Genomic DNA, 22111 nt, shown 5'->3' on the forward strand with positions numbered 1-22111 from the left:
CTGTGATAGCTAAACTCTTAAACTAGAGTTCGAAGTTTACCGTTTTCTAAAATCAATTTTCCATGTTGTAATCCGTGTTGAAAAATTTGTAAATCTGTGTCATGAATAAAGCTTAAAATCATAAACAATGATATTAATGTCACAATAAAGTGTTCAATATCGCGATCAGTATGCTCTGATTGGAATATTCTCACGATAATACGCCGACTATTACGATGTTTGGGGTGTTCATGCCTTGGTAATATACATTGTACCTTTATTTCGGTATTATTAAACAGTATTTTTATCGTACGCCATGAAATGGAGTAAAGATTATAAGAACGCTTCAGTCTGAAGATCCGTCCTTCCGTCAGTCCGTCCTTCCTTCATTGTGAAAAATTATTTCTCAATAATTGTGTTTGTAGTCGCTATTATTTATAAACAGGAATAAATGTAATAGAGTTGGTATCATTGTGTGACGTTTTTGTTAAAGTTTGTTCAACAGAAAAATTATATCGGATTATTTTTTACGTCATAAGTTATGACATAACGTCATAACTTATGACGTTATGTTTGTTAATTGGTTTTAATGGTTAAAGTTTCTTTTAGTAGAGAGAAACTGTAAAACTATACCATTGATTTAGAAACACTGTATATAATTGTTCCTGATTTTTCAATTATGTACACACTCTGTTGTACATGTTATTAGCACCTTTTGTTATTATCTTTGACTAATATACTGTGAGTAAATAAAATGAGAGCTATAAAATACAATCAATTAGGCCAGGCAAATATGTTGGGGAAATTGTAATATATAATACAGCTACCCATCATGCAGTGGGAGTTTTAATGATATTTTCAATTGCCAAATGTAATCACCCCCTACACTCAGAAGGTTACTTTAATCAATTTGCATTGTGGGATATGATGCCATCAATCCCATGTTTAGCCACTAATCTACACTCATAAAACTAATATCATTAGATTGAATGGCCATTAAAATTGATAAAAATCTAGATATTTGGATTGCCTTCAATTCGAAATTGTCACAGTTGATGAACATAGAACGTTATACATGCAATGTCAAGGGGGGACAAGGGGTATCATTTTTTCAATCAATTTAGTATCCTTTGTGTTGTTATCATTATACAATAAAAATTCCTTTAAAAAAGGAATGGGGCTCCCAATGGGAGCTTTGATGTGAGATGCTGAAATCCAAGGGGAGGCACTCCCACTGTGAAGGTGGCGATGTATGTGTAGGGCTGTTAAGACCCCTTTTCACCATCGCTGTCACCAAAAGACCCCATTACCAGTACATGCTGTGTAAACCAAAGACCCCATATTTTTCCTTTAGATCTATCACCCAAAGACTTTGAAATGACAAAGCCATTTGAAGTCATTTAGAAGTAGAAATTAAATTTTTGAGGCTTCTTTAGTCTCTCACACAAATACCCCATTAAAAAGTCATTCTCACCCAATGCCCCCCCTATAATTTAGATCCAAACGGACCTACTCTCTCAACCAATGACCCCATTTTCTGTACATTTTGGTCTCCCTGAATGCCAAAAACCATGCTCTCACACAACGTTATAGGCCATACATGCAATGTTAAATTGGGGGGGGGGGCAAGGGGGTATCATTTTTTCAATCAATTTAGTATCCTTTATATTATGGCATTGTGTCGTTATCATTATAGAATAAAAATTCCTTTAAAAAACAACAAAAAACAGTAACAATCCTGTTGACCCTGGCTGGAGAAAATTATAAACGACTGCAAATTAGTCTATGAGTAAATTGTAGGTCAATGAATTATGCAAACCACACAAAATAACGTTGCACAAGCCAGTGATCTCCTTGCAATACAAACCGCACAAAATAGCGTCACGATCGTTAGGCGGTCTACTTGTTATCATAAAATTGACATACACAACTCTTGTTTTTAACGTTTATTTCTTTTATCTTTTAACAATTTTTGTCACATCATACAAAATGTCATTTTCCGTGTTGTACCTCTGATTCCGTGATTTTCTTCCGTTTTCCGTAAAACGGAAAACTTCGGACTCTATCTTAACCCCTCCAAATAGTGTATAATTGAAAATTGGCCCAGTAAACACAAAATTTAACTAATACCCATAAATGAAAGTTCATATTCTGTCTTTTTTTATTTTCAGGGTTTTCAAAGAAGACATGAGACAGCGCTATAACTTGGCTAAACAGAACATACAGAATGTGATGGTAAGCATTTAGTCAGATTTATAAAAAGAACTGTTGTAAAATTGCCTATCCATAAAGATAGCCTGGCTGTGTAGCAAAACTTTGATGTGGTGGCCTGAGATTTTGTAGCCTTGGGAGTTAACAGGCATGAGAATTTTCCTGCTTTTACAGGATTTCCTGCTTTTTTGTGGTCCAAATTTCCACACTTTCTTTTAATTTCAGCCCGTTTTTTGGCCTTTTTAGCCTCATTTCATGCACTTTTTCAGGCTTTTTCAAACTTTTCATGTTTTTTTCATGGTGATCTATTCAACCATTGCTTTTTTATTCACCTCATTGATATCACAAATAAATGTGCTGATAACATCTGTATTCTGACCAAATTAACCGCATATTTGGCTATTTTAACCCCCAAAGTGCCAATTTTTTTTGCGATTCGCACGAATTTATTCCACATTTGCACAATATTTCATCAGTTTAGCTTCAATTTTAGCCACAAAAGTGTCAATTTTTTCGTGCTTTGTGCGAATGTATTCCCTTTGGCACCATATTTCATCAGTTTAGCTTCAATATGGCAAAATTGTTCGCATTTGTACCATAAGCTTGTTCTGTCGTCAAAAGGTGCTGGATTCACTATACTTCAAGATATTTTTTCCAACACCATCTCCCCCAATGTGGAAAAGAAATCTATGCCACTGGACAAAGATCAGGAAATGCATAACAAAGCAAACTAGAAGGCTATATATTTGTACACAAATACGGCTATACCCGCATGTTATCGGTGTACCCAAACTTACAGTCCTTATTTGCTGAGGACTTAAAATAAAGAAATTGTATGTGTAAAAAGTGAAAGTCCAAGTCACAAGCTTTAATTGAATGTAGGTTGCACTGTCTTAGCACATAAAATAAAGAAATTGTAAAAGTCCCCTCCCAGGGGAGTCTCTCTTACTCCCCATAGGTTGCTGTTGTCAGTCTCTCTTACTCACAGTGAGGCTATGCAATATGATTCAGGGGAAACTATTCCAGAGGGAGTATGTAAATTAAATGGAACAGCCATTTCAGAGGGAGTATGTAAATTAAACGGAACAGCCTTTTTGGGGCCATTTCAGAGGGAGTATGTAAATTAAATGGAACAGCCAATGGGTATGTAATTTAACTGGAACAGCCTTAACGCTTCACACTGGTATTTCCAATTATGATTTAATACGATCTGTCTGTTTAGTCCTACGTGTGTGGGGTGGATGGTTGTGTGGGTGTTAGTAACAATATAATTCTCAGGTGCTATCTGTGTAGATATTCTGAGCCCGGAAGCTGCTTTCTTTGATGAGAAACGGCCCGCCCTTTGTTTTAACATTTGGGGCCCTGGGGCCCAATATATTTGACGTATGGGGCTCATGTACATATGTTAAAGTATTATTCTCAAGTGCTATCAGTAGTCTCAAGCTGGGCATTGTAGCTGCTTTATTTACTGAGTAACGGCTGGCCCTATGTTTTAGCGTTTGGGGCCCTGGGGCCCATATTATGTGACATATGGGGTTATATATACATATGACAATATAATACTAAAAGACCTATCTGTGTACCAAATCTGAACCCTGTAGCTACTTTATTTGCTGATACACGGCTGGCCCTTTGTTTTAACATTAGGGCCCCTGGGGCCCCCAGCCTTGTACATCTGGGGCCAAAATGGGCAAAAGGCACATATACAACTTAGGGCCCATATATATGCCACATATGAGCCCTAGTGATCTTGTACTTTTAGAGCTAGGCTTGTCAATCTGTTGCACCATATTTTAACATTTGGGCCCCTGGGGCCCAAAATATATAACATATGGGGCTCTTGTATATTTGTAAATATAGAGTACCCCTAGGGCTATCAGTGTACCAACTCAGGGCCCTGAGGCTGCTTCATTTGATGAGAAATGGTGTGCTTTGTATTTACACATTTGGGCCCCTGGGGCCCATGACCTTTGACCTCTGGGGCCAAGATGGGCAAAAGGCACTTCTATGGGCCCCAGGGCCTTTGTAGTTTTAGCGCTAGCCTTGACAGAATGATGTGTTTGATGGAGGAGAAGGAGGAGGAGGAGAAGAAACCACAGGATGGGAAGATACCCTGCATGCGGGTATAAATATCAACAGTGATACCTGGTTAACAGGAAAGAAGAGGAAGTGTAGAGATAACAGAGGAGTTGCCAACGCCGCGCATTAGGTGTACAATTTGACTACTTGGCGATCACTTGCCGCTACTCGAAAAATGATGCCGCTACTTGCCTAAAATTGGGCTACTTTTGCCATTATTATGTTTTGATGGATCCAAGTTGTGATAATATTGGATCCAAAACATAATAATGATAAAATGGATGCTTTACGCCCAATATTTATTGGTCTCGCTATGAGTTTTAAAATATTGGACTCGACTACGTCTCGCCCAATATTTTAAAACTCATAGCTTCGACTCAATAAATATGGGCTCAACCGATCCAATTTTATATCAGTGTCAGGTCGCGGCAGTTATTTGATATATTTTCCTTTCAATTTAGCCGATTTACATGTGTAAAGGTTTTGAGTTTCTGAAGCTCCGAATTTCAATTACAAAGGGTTTAATGGCGTAAATGACCATTTATTGATTGGCCAGTAACTTCCCATTATCTACGGAAGTTTTTAAGTCAAGTGGTTTTCCGCCCAAATATAGAGTATTAGGCGCTTTTTTTTTAAAGCTTAAAAATTGGGCTACTTGAGACTCCTTTACATGCCTGGCGAGCCAATGTGCAGCGCTTGATGCTGAAAAGTTTTGGCAACACTGGACTTCAGATTTAAAATGCTAATGAAGGGCAGTAGGGAAACTATCAATACAATCTTTGTAGGTTAAATTCAGGCATATTATGAAAATATTTGTATCAAATTTTAGTAAGGCAGATACAGATTTATGCAAATGAAAGAAGCACTCGCCTTGGTTTAAAAGCATTTTTTAAATTGATGAATATATATTAAGTTTGACATGAGTTGTTTAGAACTCCGGAAGCCATGCGATGTTATCTAGAAATGTCAAAAACAATAAAATTAAGGAACAAGATGGAATCCGTCATTTTATATGAATTTCTTTGAACTCGGGAAGCCATATGTGATTCATTTTTCTTTCAAGGGGATACTTGAAAAATCATTTTATTTTTAGTTTAAGAAGCAGGAAAGAATTTATCATATCAATCCAGGATAATGAGTCGGCTGTCAAGTTGTGACATGTGGGGGCTAGTGTATTTATACTTGTTCTCAGTGATGCCAACGCCGCGCCTTAGGCGCACAATTGGGCTACTTGGCGATCACTTGCTGCTACTCGAAAAACTGCTTCTATAATACTTGCCTAAAATTGGGCTACTTTGAAAAAAGTCAGGTCGCGGCAGTAGTTATTGTATTTTACTTTCAATTGAGCCGATTTATAAAGGTTTTGAGTCTCTGAAACTCTGAATATCAGTGATGCCAACACCTCGCCTTAGGCGCACAATTGGGCTACTTGGCGATCACTTGCTGCTACTCGAAAAACTGCCGCTATAATACTTACCTAAAATTGGGCTACTTTGAAAAAGTCAGGTCGCGGCAGTAGTTATTGTATTTTGCTTTCAATTGAGCCGATTTATAAAGGTTTTGAGTCTCTGAAACTCTGAATATCAGTTATAAAGGGTTTTGTGACCATTTATTTATCGGTCTGTAACTTCCCATTAATTAACAAAAGTTTTTGAGTCAAGTGCTTTTTCACCTAATTGGGTGATTTGCGCTCTTAATTTGGGTCAATCCGCCCAAATATCCAGTATTGGGCGCTTTTTTGGAAGCTTAAAAATTTGGCTACTTGAGACTCCTTAAATTACCGCGGCCTGGTGAGCCAATGTGCCGCGCCTTGACGCTGAAAAGTTTTGGCAACACTGCTTGTTCTTTGTTCCTTCAAGCTGTGTTGAGATAAGAAACTATATTAGAGTATTTTGTAAGCTTAAAAGATTCAGCACAAATTTTGATGACGTTTGTGAGTGGGAAACAGCAGGCCTTAGATGCAAATCATGATGAATTTGTTGATGTTGTTTATTGATATAGTTTACTTTGCATTCCATGTGATGGAAATATTTGAATATACATAGTTCTAAATCGGCTATTCCATTTAAAATCCACACTACCACTATGGAAGATTTAGCTTATGTCTTCAACAGAGGGAGTATGAGTTTGGACTTGAATAGACATTTGTGTAACTTCCATTTAAAATAGAGTTTTGGAATTAAGTCTAATACTGGAACTTACTTTTTGGCCCCCACACATATGTGGGGCTTAATATGTTATCATCCAGATGGTTGCCTGCCTGCCTGTCTGCCTGGTTGTTTGTTTGGCTGCCTGTCCGGGGCGGAAGCAAATTCATTAATCTACTCTGCAGGTCCAACGCAGTAACCGGTCAACTTCAAACTTGGTGTGGGGATAGGATGTGGTAGCCTGATGTGCTTATAGCTTTGTGTCATGTTATTTGCATATTTATGAATATTAATGAGCTTATTTGCATATTTTGCCTAAGTTTTCATTAATCCACTCTGCAGCTTAAACGCAATAACCGATCATGTCTTCAGAATCTTGCATCCTACTTTGTACATAACCTGGCTGTCTGATAAATTTGTGTATCGGCTGTCCAAAAATCACATTTTTGACCAAAAATCACATTTTGACCAAAAATCACATTTTTGACCAAAAATCACATTTTAAACCAAAAATCACATTTTTTACCAAAAATTACATTTTGAGCAGAAATCACAATTTTAAGCAAAGTCATGTTTTTGACCAAAAAATGTTTTCTACTAAAAATCATGTTTTTTTAAAACTAAAAATCATGTTTTTAACCCAAAAAGATTCTGAAGACATTTTTCGTCGAGCATGATATTTGAAAACTCTAGCTCGGTCGATAAATTCAGGTATCATGCTCAATCCGTCCAATTTTATATCAAACTTGGTTTGATGATTGGATATGGTGGCCTGGTGTGCTGTATAGTTTTGTGTTGTGTTATTTGCATATTTATGAATATTAATGACCTTATTTGCATAGTTTGCCTACATTTTCATTAATCCATTCAGCAGCTTAAATGCAATAACCGATCAACTTCTAACTTGGTATTGTGATAGTATATAGTGACCTAATGTGCTGTATAGTTTTGTGGCATGTTATTTACATATTTATGAATATTAATGAGCTTATTTGCATATTGCATTTTATTATTATCAACAAACCTTTGTTATTTATACACCTTTGTGTGGGGGCCACCTTAATTACGAACCGCGTAATTCTAGTTGCAACTTTTGCTACGTTGCATCTGGAACCACCAGAATTCATCAGGCAACTGACCCGTTGGACTGGTCACGTGATAGAAGTCTTGTGGTTCCAGACGTAACGTAGCAAAAGTTGCAAAAAGTAAGTTCCAGTATTAGATTTAATTCCAAAACTCTGTTTGAAACTACTGGATGACTAAGAACATTCACTCATTTCCATTTAAAATACTCACTCCAGTTGTGGAAGATATAACTAAAGCCATAATACAGGGGGAGTGTTGGTTTCAAAATGATTAACCCTGACCAATTACATTTGAAAATCATACTCCCTCTGAGGAAGATATTTCCAAAATCTTCCACAGGGGTAGTGTTGATTTCAACTGGAATAGCCCAATGTAGAAAACTAGTTGTGTGCAAAAGCAGTAGAACATCTCCCACTTTTTAGGAATATGTGATCAGCTCCAACAAAACCCGGAACAAGTCGCTAGGCATGTTTTTGAGTATAGGCCTTAAAAGATGACATTCCCATTAAAAAAAAAAAAATTGGAATTCTTAATTTCATGGTATTTGACCTTGGGACTGAGTGGACTTTCAAATCCTTGAAAATACTTATTGAAAAGAGGTTTATTTAATCAATAATTAACAGTTGAACTATGATAATCCCTATTCAATCCTGTGTAAGGCAGGAAACTAATTTGCACATTACTCAGAATAGCAATTTTGCAAAAATATCAAGGTATCATTTACAAAATTATCCATATCTTGAAAAATATTGATGCTATGTATATAATTTTGGTATCATTTTGAAGCTTATTGCTCCGTGCTTACATTTCTATTCAAATTATGAATCGTCAAAAATGCGACTTGTTCCTGGTTTTGTCGGAGCGGGTCACATATGCAATGCAATAGGATCCATCCATACACTCTTAGATAGTGATAACCAATCAGAGCAAACATAAGTAAAATACGAGGTGTGCATAAATATTGTAAACTTGCACTGGCATGCACTATGTGTAGTACGCGCAGTGCTTTCGGACGTGTTCATTTTAATTGCAGGTTGATGCATTTATATTTGCTTATATTTTCCAACATTTTTAAAGACAATTTTGTTATAAAAATAGCAAAAATCATGGAATTTAGTTCTAGTGTATGAAATAGGTTATAGATGCGTATCACTTGCTCCTTGAGAAATTTTACAAAATAATGTACTTGTACTGAGTGAGATGTTGATGCATCTAATGCAGTTCCCCTGCAGGGCTTGTGCATTGGAGGCATCAACATCTCAGTACGTGTGCATTATTTTGTACACTTTCACTCCAAACAAGTGATATACATTTGTGACACGATCAAGGGAAATGAGTCGGATGTCGCTAATATTGATTTTGAGATATTGGCAAAGAAAGTGTTCAAATTCTTTTGGTTTATATTGTTTTCAGCGATTGATAAATTCATGTAACTTTGCAAAGGGGGTATTCTGCCTGAATTGTCAAAAAGTGGCTAAACAAAATCATTTTGCCAAAAGGTGGGGGAGACATATTCCCCTGCTCCCCAGAATTAACACCCATGATAGTAGGGCTGGTTACTGAGCAAGTTGCCATTGGTAATAACCCAATTGAATACCTGAGTGGAAGAAGGGCCCAACTCCAATTTTTTACCAAAATGAGTTAGACCCATCATTTTATTGCCAGCAGACTGTTCTTCCTTGTGTGTGAAAGATGAGCCAAAATCCACGCTCTATATAGTCTTCCATGTACACTTAATCATGGTTTTCATGGAAGAAAGGCCCAACTCCATGGAGTTGGGCCCTTCTTCCACAACTATTGGGTTAAAGAGGAATTTTGTCCTTCCATGAAATCTGCTTTTCACTACAATAAACTTTCTTGCTAACATTATTACATGCTTCTACTTGTGCAATTAATGGATTTCTGTAGCTATTTATAACACATCTGCTTACGGAACTGGTACTTGCAGTATATTAGTGGAAGAAGGGCCCAACTCCAGCTCAGTATTAAGACCTGTACCGTTGCCATGGAAACATCATATATAATTTCGAATGTATGTAATATTGTATGTTCGTGTATTGAAGGTCCCCTGAAGATGAAAACATTCTGTCTATAAAACTTTCCAAAATATTAAGTTTTTTTCTTAATATCTCAAAAACAGTTTTGATGGAGTTGGGCCCTTCTTCCACTCAGGTATTCAATTGTTAACATTCTTCCTCAGAAGGAGTATGATTTTCAAATGTAATTGGTCAGGGTTAATCATTTTGAAACCAATACTCCCTCTGTATTATGGCTTTAGCTATATCTTCCACAACTAGAGTGAGTATTTAAATGGAAGTTACACAAATGTCTATTTAAGTCCAAACTCATACTCCCTCTGTGGAAGATATAAGCTAAATCTTCCACAGTGGCAGTGTGCGTTTTAAATGGAATAGCCCATTTGGAACTTTGTATATTCAAATATTTCCATCGCATGGAATGGAAATAAAATTGCTTTCTTTGGTCCGCTTGAATCAGATTATATCACACATTTGTATGTCAAGTAAATATTTGTGAAGCTGCTATTCAATATGTGAAACAATACTTCACAGTTCAATCAGGAATGTAAAATTAAACAAAAATCTACATTTAACTTCATTTTTGAACTAAATCTACATGTAACCTGGTTTTTAGTCATTCAGTATTTCAGATTAGTTTCAGATTGTTGGTTTGTTTTTCTGTGCTACTCTAAGATTTATCTTTATTTATCCATTTTATTCAATTGTACATAACAAATGTAATGTGAGCAACCACAATGTTTGGAAATCAATGTTCAGATGTAATCAAAACAGTTGTTATTGCTTAGGATTTCTATTAGTTTACAAAAACTTAGTTGTCATGCTTGTATATATTTGATAGGTGTTCAGTTTTGAAAAACAGGTCACAAATGTGGTTAAAGAAAAATCCTCTGAAAAATTTTAATTAAAAGTCTCAGCTCCCAATTCTTGTTTGTTAAAATCTATTGTTAACAATCGCTATATGAAGCCCATATGTGACCGTCCACCATGAACCTCAATTTGGTTTTATTTTGTATTTATACAGCAGTTGTCATAAGCTTTGAATGATATACCATTTGACTTCATGCAATAATCAAAAAATGGAGTTATGGTTGGTTGAACTTGCACTTTCATGCACATATGAATTTGACTTTCATATACATTTTGCATTGTAACTCAAAATCAGTTTTGCAGACTTAATCCCTAAATTCGTGGAGGCTTTATGGTGGTGGATAAGGAAAGATGGAAGAAGATGAAGAGAATTTTCATTTTCTCGGGTGCTGTTTGAACCCCTGATCCATCGGGTGCTAGATACACGGACGGCTGTAAGAGCCCAATACATAACAAAATCCCAGTACGTATCAATTTGATACGTATTGGGCTCAACCTCTTCTACCTAGAACAAAAAGTGGCAAAAATAATTCATCCCATGTCACGTAACAAAACTAAAATTTGATTAAAACTACTTTATTCATACTCCCTCCCTCTGTGGTGGTTTTTGTTACGTATTGGGCTCTATACATTTTTTTGTTAAGTATTGGGCTCCGGTTGTTTTTCAAGCAAATTATGGATATTATGTGCATGTGTTTTTATAGAAGTACTTTATGTTGATCCAGTAACTCATTTTGAGTCTTTCTAGAACAAAATATTTGACAGTGTTTTATCTCTAGACTTGGAATTTATTTGTTACGTATTGGCCTCTGGTTATTTTAAAAGGACATTATCATGATTAAATGCATGTTTTTGTTATAGAATTACTTTATATTGACTCAGTAAATCCTTTTGAGTCATTTTGAGTCTTTCTAGAAAAAAAAAATTTGACAGTGTTTTTCTCTAGACTTAGAATTTTTTGTTACGTATTGGGCTCTGGTTATCTTTAAAGCAAATTATGGGTTTTAGGTGCATGTTTTTGTTATAGAATTACTTTATATTGACTCAGTAAATCCTTTTGAGTCATTTTGATTCTTTCTAGAAAATTATTTTTTACAGTTTTTTCTCTAGACTTCGAATTTTTTTGTTACGTATTGGTCTCTGGTTATTGTGGTGATTAGTTGCATTTTTTATTTGCTATAAACTTACTTTATATTGACCCGGTAACTCATTTTGAGTAATTGTGAATAATTCTAGAACAAGCTGATTATGGTTATTAAGGTGCATGTTTTTGTTATAGAATTACTTTATATTGACCCAGTAACTCATTTTGAGTCATCTGTGACTCTTTCTAGAGTCATTTTGAGTATTTTAGAACAAAATATTTGTCAGTGTTTTTCGGCTGGATTTTTTTTTGTTACGTATTGGGCTCTATACATTTTTATGCGTTTTGGAGGTTACACTGTCGGAAAAGCTCTTTTATCCGGATTTTTTTCGCATATATGGACATGACTTGACCTCCGGTTAATATTTATCGAAGAAAGAAAACAATTCGAGTGGGTCTAGATTTTTGTTACGTATTGGGCTCTATACATTTTTTATGTGTTTTGGAGGTTACACTGTCGGTAAAGCTCTTTTATCCGGATTTTTTTTCGCATATATGGACATGACTTGACCTCCGGTTAATATTTATCGAAGAAAGAAAACAATTGAGTGGGTCTAGATTTTTGTTACGTATTGGGCTCTATACATTTTTTATGTGTTTTGGAGGTTACACTGTCATTAGAAATACTCTTATCCGGATGTTTTCGCATATATGGAATGACTTAGATCTCGGCGGTTAATATTCATCGAAGAAAAAAAAAATTCGAGTGGGTCTAATTTTTTTGTTACGTATTGGGCTCTTTACATTTTTATGCGTTTTGGAGGTTACACTGTCGGAAAAGCTCTTTTATCCGGATTTTTCGCATATATGGACATGACCTGACCTCCATTTAATATTTATCGAAGAAAGAAAAAAAAATCGAGTGGGTCTAATTTTTTTGTTACGTATTGGGCTCTATACATTCTTTATGCGTTACGGTCGGTAAAGCTCTTTTATCCGGATTTTTCGCATATATGGACATGACCTGACCTCCAGTTAATATTTATCGAACAAAGAAAAAAATTCGAGTGGGTCTAATTTTTTGTTACGTATTGGGCTCTTTACATTTTTTATGTGTTTTGGAGGTTACACTGTCGGAAAAGCTCTTTTATCCGGATTTTTTCGCATATATGGAAATGATTTGACCTCCGGTTAATATTTATCGAAGAAAGAAAACAATTCGAGTGGGTCTAATTTTTTGTTACGTATTGGGCTCTTTACATTTTTATGCGTTTTGGAGGTTACACTGTCGGAAAAGCTCTTTTATCCGGATTTTTTCGCATATATGGACATGACCTGACCTCCATTTAATATTTATCGAAGAAAGAAAAAAAAAAAAAATCGAGTGGGTCTAATTTTTTGTTACGTATTGGGCTCTATACATTCTTTATGCGTTACGCGGTGGGTAAAGAGATTTTATCTGGCTTTTTTGCATGTATGGTCATGACCTGACCTCCAGTTAATATTTATCGAACAAAGAAAAAAATTCGAGTGGGTCTAATTTTTTGTTACGTATTGGGCTCTTTGCATTTTTATGTGTTTTGGAGGTTACACTGTCGGAAAAGCTCTTTTATCCGGATTTTTTCGCATATATGGAAATGATTTGACCTCCGGTTAATATTTATCGAAGAAAGAAAACAATTCGAGTGGGTCTAATTTTTTGTTACGTATTGGGCTCTATACATTCTTTATGCGTTACACTGTCGGTAAAGCTCCTTTATCCGGATTTTTTTCTTATTTGGACATGACCTGACCTCCAGTTAATATTTATCGAAGAAAGAAAAAAATTCGAGTGGGTCTAATTTTTTGTTACGTATTGGGCTCTTTGCATTTTTTATGCGTTTTGGAGGTTACACTGTCGGAAAACATCTTTTATCCGGATTTTTACGCATATATGGACATGACTTGACCTCCGGTTAATATTTATCGAAGAAAGAAAACAATTCGAGTGGGTCTAATTTTTTGTTACGTATTGGGCTCTTTTACATTTTTTATGCGTTTTGGAGGTTACACTGTCGGAAAAGCTCTTTTATCCGGATTTTTTCGCATATATGGACATGACCTGACCTCCATTTAATATTTATCGAAGAAAGAAAAAAAATCGAGTGGGTCTAATTTTTTCTTACGTATTGGGCTCTATACATTCTTTATGCGTTACACGGTCGGTAAAGCTCTTTTATCCGGATTTTTTTGCATATATGGACATGACCTGACATCCAGTTAATATTTATCGAACAAAGAAAAAAAATCGAGTGGGTCTAATTTTTTGTTACGTATTGGGCTCTTTACATTTTTTATGTGTTTTGGAGGTTACACTGTCGGAAAAGCTCTTTTATCCGGATTTTTTCGCATATATGGAAATGATTTGACCTCCGGTTAATATTTATCGAAGAAAGAAAACAATTCGAGTGGGTCTAATTTTTTGTTACGTATTGGGCTCTATACATTCTTTATGCGTTACACTGTCGGTAAAGCTCCTTTATCCGGATTTTTTCGCATATATGGACATGACCTGACCTCCAGTTAATATTTATCGAAGAAAGAAAAAAAAAAATTCGAGTGGGTCTAATTTTTTGTTACGTATTGGGCTCTTTACATTTTTTATGCGTTTTGGAGGTTACACTGTCGGAAAAGCTCTTTTATCCGGATTTTTTCGCATATATGGAAATGATTTGACCTCCGGTTAATATTTATCGAAGAAAGAAAACAATTCGAGTGGGTCTAATTTTTTGTTACGTATTGGGCTCATTACATTTTTTATGCGTTTTGGAGGTTACACTGTCGGAAAAGCTCTTTTATCCGGATTTTTTTCCGCATTATATGGACATGACTTGACCTGCGGTTAATGTTTATCGAAGAAAGAGAAAAATTCGAGTGGTTCTAAATTTTTGTTACGTATTGGGCTCCATGCGTTTTGGAGGTTACACTGTCAGAAAAGCTCTGTTATTCGGATTTTTTCGCATATATGGACATGACTTGACCTCCGGTTAATATTTATCGAAGAAAGAAAAAAATTCGAGTGGGTCTAATTTTTTGTTAAATATTGGGCTCTTTACATTTTTTATGCGTTTTGGAGGTTACACGGTCGGAAAAGCTCCTTTATCCGGATTTTTTTTCGCATATATGGACATGACCTGACCTCCACTTAATATTTATCGAAGAAAGACAAAAATTCGAGTTGGTCTAATTTTTTGTTACGTTATGCGTTTTGGAGGTTACACTGTCGGAAAAGCTTCCTTTATCCGGATTTTTTCGCATATATGGACATGACTTGACCAGGATTGAGTGCTAAAAAAACAATTTCTGGAATTTCTCTTATGATATTACTTAAGCGTTCAGCTTTCTTTTTACTTTTTATTTGATGCAAATCGCACATTGCGTTCAAAAGTTCTTGGTGAAAAACTTTCAACAGATGACGCAGCAAACTTGTCAGAATGAGCCTTTATCCTATATAACACAATGCATTATATTTCCTGTCCTGGGCCAGGATAACATTTAGGACTCCTTCGAATTCTAAAACAATACTTCACCAAATGTCCTTGCTTTCATTTTCTCATTTAATTTGTTTTAATTTTGATTAATTTCTTTATCCACTGGCTCTCTGGTAAATCCGGTATTGCCAAATATTTCTCGTCCATTACCCGTGTTAATCTATTTATTTATTAAAATGCACCATCTATTAAATTCCTGTAATACAATGTATAGGCCTAGTGTATTTGATAACAAATTTGTTTTTATTTTTAATTGGAATTTGGTTTCCATTACACGATTTCATATATATATTTATATAAAAATATGTTTGGGCATGGCGGAATTAGTATATGATTAATGTTTGTAGGCCTACATTATTAATATTAATATTTATGTACAAAATGCAAACGAATGTATATATATTTGATTGTTTTGTAAACATTAAATTTGATGTTTACTCATAATTATGTCTGGAAAGTCAGAGAAAAACTAAGGAGTATCGGTATTTAGTTTCCTGGGAAAGTGGATCAGATGAGCAGTGAGTAAAACATTACGCCCTAAATTTTTTTTTTTTTTTATTTTTTTATGAATTTATTAGGGCTACTTGTAAAGTGCAGAAAAAACCTCCAAACGCACTCTAGGATTTTTCATCAGCAACAGTAGAAACTTCTCTTGCATAGATTTTCTGGTGACCTCCCTTGGATTTAACAATAAGCCGTCAGGGTTATAGCGCGTTATTTAATCTGATTCAACTCGTCGTGGCACGTATATCTATTGCACGTGTAATACTTTTTGGCGTCACGAAAAGTATTGTACATACAATATTATATGCATAATACGGAGTCTGAAGCCCGCTTAATGGATGAACCAGTGTTTAATACTTGTTAGGATTTTTAAAAGCTGAAGGTTTAAAAAAAAATCGACTGGACCGACCGGCCCATTCTTCCCATTTTGAACATAGAATAGCTTGTTATTTAGAGGGCGAATGCGTACGGGATGAGAGTGTGCTGGGATGAAATAGAGCCCAATACGTAACAAAAATCTAGACCCACTCGAATTGTTTTCTTTCTTCGATAAATATTAACGGAGGTCAAGTCATGTCCATATATGCGAAAAAATCCGGATAAAAGAGCTTTTCCGACAGTGTAACCTCCAAAACACATAAAAAATGTATAGAGCCCAATACGTAACAAAAAAAATCCAGCCGAAAAACACTGACAAATATTTTGTTCAAAAAATACTCAAAATGACTCTTGAAAGAGTCACAAATGACTCAAAATGAGTTACTGGGTCAATATAAAGTAATTCTATAACAAAAACACGCACTAATAACCATAATTTGCTTTAAAAATAACCAGAGCCCAATACGTAACAAGAAAAATTCTATGTCTAAAGAAAAAACACTGTCAATTTTTTTCTAGAAGACTCAAAATGACTCAAAATGAGTTACTGAGTCAATATAAAGTAATTCTATAACAAAAACATGCACCTAATAACCACAATCAGCTTTGTTCTAGAATTATTCAAAACTAGCGGGTACCCGCGCTTCGCGCGGGCCCCCGCTAGATGAGTAAATGGGAGCGGTTAGTAAACGGGATCGGTTAGTATAAACGATGGAAATGGTAATCATGTCAATTGGTATCGCTTTTAACAGCTCAATTATTACGCGGTTAGTGATGTGGTAGGCCTACCATTTGTTGCCTCTACTTTGCAAACGGCGTCTTTCCTTTCTTACTTTTCCGTTCTTTCTTTCTTGCTTTCCCGTTCTTTCTTTCTTGCTTTCCCGTTCTTTCTTTCTTGCTTTCCCGTTCTTTCTTTCTTGCTTTCCCTCCCTTTCTTTCTTGCTTTCCCGTTCTTTCTTTCTTGCTTTCCCTCCCTTTCTCTCTTGCTTTTCCCTCCCTTTCTTTCTTGCTTTCCCTCCCTTTCTTTCTTGCTTTCCCTCTTTCTTTCTTTCTTTCTTTCCCTTCTTTCTTTCTTTCTTTCTTTCTTTCTTTCTTTCTTTTTTTTTTTTTTTCTTTCTTTCTTTCTTTCTTTCTTTCTTTCTTTCTTTCTTTCTTTCTTTCTTTCTTTCTTTCTTTCTTTCCCTCTTTCTTTCTTTCTTTCCTCTTTCTTTCTTTCTTCCTAACGCTCTTTCTTTCCCTCTTTCCTTCCCTTTTTACTTATTTTTTCTTTGTCTTTCCCTTTTTTCTTTCAGTTTCTCTCTTTCCTGCGTTCCATTTCTCTTTCTGTTTCTTGCTTGTTCACTTTCTTTCTCTCTCTCTCTCTCTCTCTTCTTTCTTTCTTTCTTTCTGTCTATTTCTTCTTTGTTTTCGTTTCTCTCCCTTTCTCTTTCTTGCTTTCCCGTTGTTTCTTTTCTTTCTTTCTTTCTTTCTTTCTTTCTTTCTTTCTTTCTTTCTTTCTTTCTTTCTTTCTTTCTTTCTTTCTTTCGTTCTTTCCCTCTTTCTTTCCCTCTTTCCTTCCCTCTTTCCTTCCTTTTTCCTTCCTTCCTTCTTCTTTCTTTACATAGGCATAAATCCCGGGATGAGTAATAAATTCCTCAATATTTCGATAAGGGGCATGATCTACTGAATCACCTCCATGTTGGCGCATGTATGTGGCTTCCTTTATTTCTTTCGTTCGTTCTTTTTTTATATGTGTTTCTGTTTCATCAAGTAGGCCTATAGCAACATGCATTGGGTTTCAAGAAGGTTGAGTTACATAGCGTAAATTCCGGTGTTGGGGTGGGTATAAACCCCCCCCCCCCCCATGTTTTGATAAGGTCAATGGTCCGTACAATCACCCCAAGTTCACACATGTATAATAGATGTGGGTTTCTGACAAAATTAACCTCATTTTTGGCCAAACTAAAAAGTGCCAATTTTTTGCGGCCTTCGTGCGAATTTGTTCCACTTTTGCACAATATAATTCACCAGTAGGCCTAATTAGCTTGCCATAAATTATTCTGTCGCCAAGATGCTGGCTTCACTGTAGGCCTATTGCAAGAAATTGATTTAAACGGACCCATCCCCATGCCATGTCAAGAGAAATCTACGCCATTGTTAATGTTGCCAAAAGATGCGGATTCACTATTAATATGCCTACTTCAAGAAATGTTTTCATCCCTCCCTAATGTCAAAAAGAAATCACGCCACGGATATTTAGCGGTTGCGGTTTTATACCATGCTATAATCTGCTAATAATGTCCCACACTCCCCATCGAAATTCATCACAACATGACAAGCGAATAAACTCAAATTACTTTCCAATACCGTATGCCTAGGCCTACCTTGAATTTAAAATCTTGGAAAGTCATCACAAAAGAAGTTTCCGAAAGTCATAATTTGCATAAGCGAATGCAGTTGATTTATTATTATAGCCGTTGCGGTTACCATGCCGCATAATGCCCACTCTCCGTCGAAAGTCACCACGAACGGATAAACTAATATCACTTTCAAAATTATTAGATCACTTGGACCATTTATTTTCAAAATACGTAACTTAAAACCACCTTTGTCTCAGCCATTAATTTGTTAGTTCCGTCTAAGAGATGTGATATTCGTCTTAGATGAAACTGGAAGTTTTGTTACCATTAGCGTCGGGAAGTTGCCACGACCTGTGCGTAATCCGCGATATAGCAACGCAGCAACGGACCGTAAATAAGCGGGCCACCATTGGTTGATCTACCGAATAAATCCAAATAATTATTTGTATTTATTAATTTATCTATCTATCTATGCATTTACCATTCATCTGGAAATGCTAGAACTTATTTATTTATCTATTTATTAATTTATAATTTATCTATAATCTCCGAGATGATACCGATGAATCGATCAGTCCCTCTTCAAAGTATCGATTATCAGCAAGTTCCTCTTTAATAGTATAGATGACTCAAAATGAGTTACCGGGTCAATATAAAGTAAGTTTATAGCAAACAAAAAATGCAACTAATCACCACAATAACCAATCACCACAAATACGTAACAAAAAAATTCGAAGTCTAGAGAAAAAACACTGTAAAAAATAATTTTCTAGAAAGACTCAAAATGACTCAAAAGGAATTACTGAGTCAATATAAAGTAATTCTATAACAAAAACATGCACCTAAAACCCATAATTTGCTTTAAAAATAACCAGAGCCCAATACGTAACAAAAAAATTCTAAGTCTAGAGAGAAAAAACACTGTCAAAATTTTTTTCTAGAAAGACTCAAAATGACTCAAAAGGATTTACTGAGTCAATATAAGGTAATTCTATAACAAAAACATGCACCTAAAACCCATAATTTGCTTTAAAAATAACCAGAGCCCAATACGTAACAAAAAATTCTAAGTCTAGAGAAAAAACACTGTCAAATTTTTTTTTTCTAGAAAGACTCAAAATGACTCAAAAGGATTTACTGAGTCAATATAAAGTAATTCTATAACAAAAACATGCATTTAATCATGATAATGTCCTTTTAAAATAACCAGAGGCCAATACGTAACAAATAAATTCCAAGTCTAGAGATAAAACACTGTCAAATATTTTGTTCTAGAAAGACTCAAAATGAGTTACTGGGTCAATATAAAGTACTTCTAAAAAAACACATGCACATAATATCCATAATTTGCTTGAAAAACAACCGGAGCCCAATACGTAACAAAAAAATGTATAGAGCCCAATACGTAACATAAACCACTACAGAGGGAGGGAGTATGAATTAAGTATTTTTAATCAAATTTTAGTTTTGTTACGTATTGGGCGGGATGAATTATTTTTTGCCACTTTTTGTTCTAGGTAGAAGAGGTTGAGCCCAACACGTATCAAATTGATACGTGCTGGGATTTTGTTACGTATTGGGCTCTTACAGACGGCCATACCTTGCCATGGGGGATTGCCTTGGTTGGCCAAGCTTACCGTGCCCATATGTACTTTTTGCATAATGACGCCATCGCATCATGTGGAATACTGCAGTGGATTAGGCGATTCCAGAAATTAAAGGCACCCCCACCCCCGAAAGAAGACATGGGATTTCCAAAATTTTTCACCATTTTTGCTCTGGGAATTCCCCCACCCAAAAAAAAATGGTCATTATTTTCACAACCCTAAAGAAGGCATGGGAATTCCCAAGAAAAAGACACCTTTTTATTTTAGGCTTGGGAATTCCCAAAAGTTTTGGCAAAAATTTGCCTGTCTTCTTTTTGGGATACTGGGAATTCCCAAATTTTTAATCATTTTATTGTCAAAATGGGAATTTCCATTTTTTTGAATAACATTTTGGTCTGGGAATTCCCAACAATTTATGCTACAAACTTACATGTCTCCTTTAGGGGGGGGGGGGTGCCATTAATTTCTGGAATAGCCCGTTGAGGTCTTTTTTTTCTTTGAACAAGTTCATTAGGAATGTAGAATTCAACTGTAAATTTTGTTCATTTTGAACAATTCCTAAGTAAAAACGAAGTTTTTAACTCGCATTTTAGTGACGTTTCACCACTACACTAGTGGCTTCATCAGACTGGCAACTCATCACATCTGACTGTTTCCTTTTATGGGTAACAGTAGGCACCGTTGAGGGCGTGATGAGTTGGTCAAAGATGTTGTTGAGTGCGTAGGCCCCCTCGTCCTTGTTTAGAGTGTCATGTCCTTTTCTGCGGAGCCCGTTGAGGTTTTTTTGGGGTGGATATGTTCACATGTTGTTGCTTCTGACATCAACTCTCAAAGATTTTGAGTGGTTCAAATCTGCTCGATCCAGAATGACGCTTAACTCTGAAAAAAAAAAAAAAGAAAAAATTAATTTTGAACCATTCACAAACTACAAGACATTATGTTCTTTAGCCTTATTTAGTCATCCACCTGTGCACAAAATCTGGGGATGTCTCTTTAAAGATAGGATGTAGTGCATTACGTATATGCAAAATAAATACTGTATATTCAGCAGAGATGAGTATGCATACAAAAGCACATTTTCAGCTCCTCAATGTTGGTATTATACTTCCCTTGAGTAAACCATAAAAACTAAATAGCAGGCCTATATATAAATGTCATATTCTGACTTGATTCAACGAAAGTGAGGCTAATTTGAGTTTGAAGTAGTCATGAATGTTATTCAATGTAAATGCTATACAAACAATGATTTATTCATCACAGTTCTTAAGTTTCAGGATGATTAAAGTCAGGGGGAGGAAGCAAAAATAGAAGTTGCAATGTGACAATATGTATTATTATTATTAACTCTTAACACTGAACCCTGCTTTTTGCTATCAGAAGTTAAAGAAGAAACAAAAAAGTTGAGAAGATGAGCAAAGAAGTCACTTGGCACACCCGGGATTCGAACCTTGGGGGTCTGAACAATTGAATACCTGAGTGGAAGAAGGGCCCAACTCCAATTTTTTGTTAGACTCTGCATTTTATTGCCAGCAGACTGTTCTTCCTTGTGTGTGAAAGATGAGCCAAAATCCACTCTCTAAATAGTCTTCCACGTACACTTAGTCATGGTTTTCATGGAAGAAAGGCCCGCCCTTCTTCCACAAATATTGGTTTAAAGAGGAATTTTGTTCATCCATGAAATCTGCTTTTCACTACAATAAACTTTCTTGCTAACATATTACATGCTTTTATTTGTGCAATTAATGGATTATTTCCAAATTTCTGTAGCTATTTATAACACATCTGCTTACGGAACTGGCACTTGCAGTATATTAGTGGAAGAAGGGCCCAACTCCAGCTCATATTAAGACCTGTACCGTTGCCATGGAAACATCATATATGTTTTTGAATGTATGTAATACTGTATGTTCATGTATACAAGGTCCCCTGAAGATGAAAAAATTCTGTCTATAAAACTTTTCCAAATATTAAGTTTTTTCTTAATATCTCAAAAACAGTTTTGATGGAGTTGGGCCCTTCTTCCACCCAGGTATTCAATTGCATTGTTTTAAAATATGTTTAACAGGACTTTATATTATATGAATATTTAAATGTTTCACTTTTCATTTAAGAAGGCGTGTTTTGTAATCTTGTACATTAATTGTTGTTATCTTTATAATGTACAGGTGTTTCCTGGAAGTATTGAGGTCATGTTTGACCTTGTTGAGGTTAAGAATTCAAACATAGATGTACAAGCTATAGCATCTGATCTGGGAATAAAG

The 22111-nt window shown here is 35.5% G+C and overlaps 1 protein-coding gene across 1 annotated transcript in view; it reads left to right on the forward strand.

Annotated features, from left to right (window-relative positions):
• The window catches only part of LOC140152411 (uncharacterized), a 77559-nt gene that overhangs the window by 48176 nt on the left and 7272 nt on the right, over positions 1-22111 (forward strand). Inside the window, exons 17-18 of the mRNA XM_072174717.1 lie at positions 2151-2214; positions 22016-22111. Coding sequence (XP_072030818.1) covers positions 2151-2214; positions 22016-22111 — 160 coding nt within the window. The remainder of the gene's footprint in view (positions 1-2150; positions 2215-22015) is intronic.

Source organism: Amphiura filiformis, chromosome 5, assembly GCF_039555335.1.
Source record: "Amphiura filiformis chromosome 5, Afil_fr2py, whole genome shotgun sequence".
NCBI lineage: Eukaryota > Metazoa > Echinodermata > Ophiuroidea > Amphilepidida > Amphiuridae > Amphiura > Amphiura filiformis.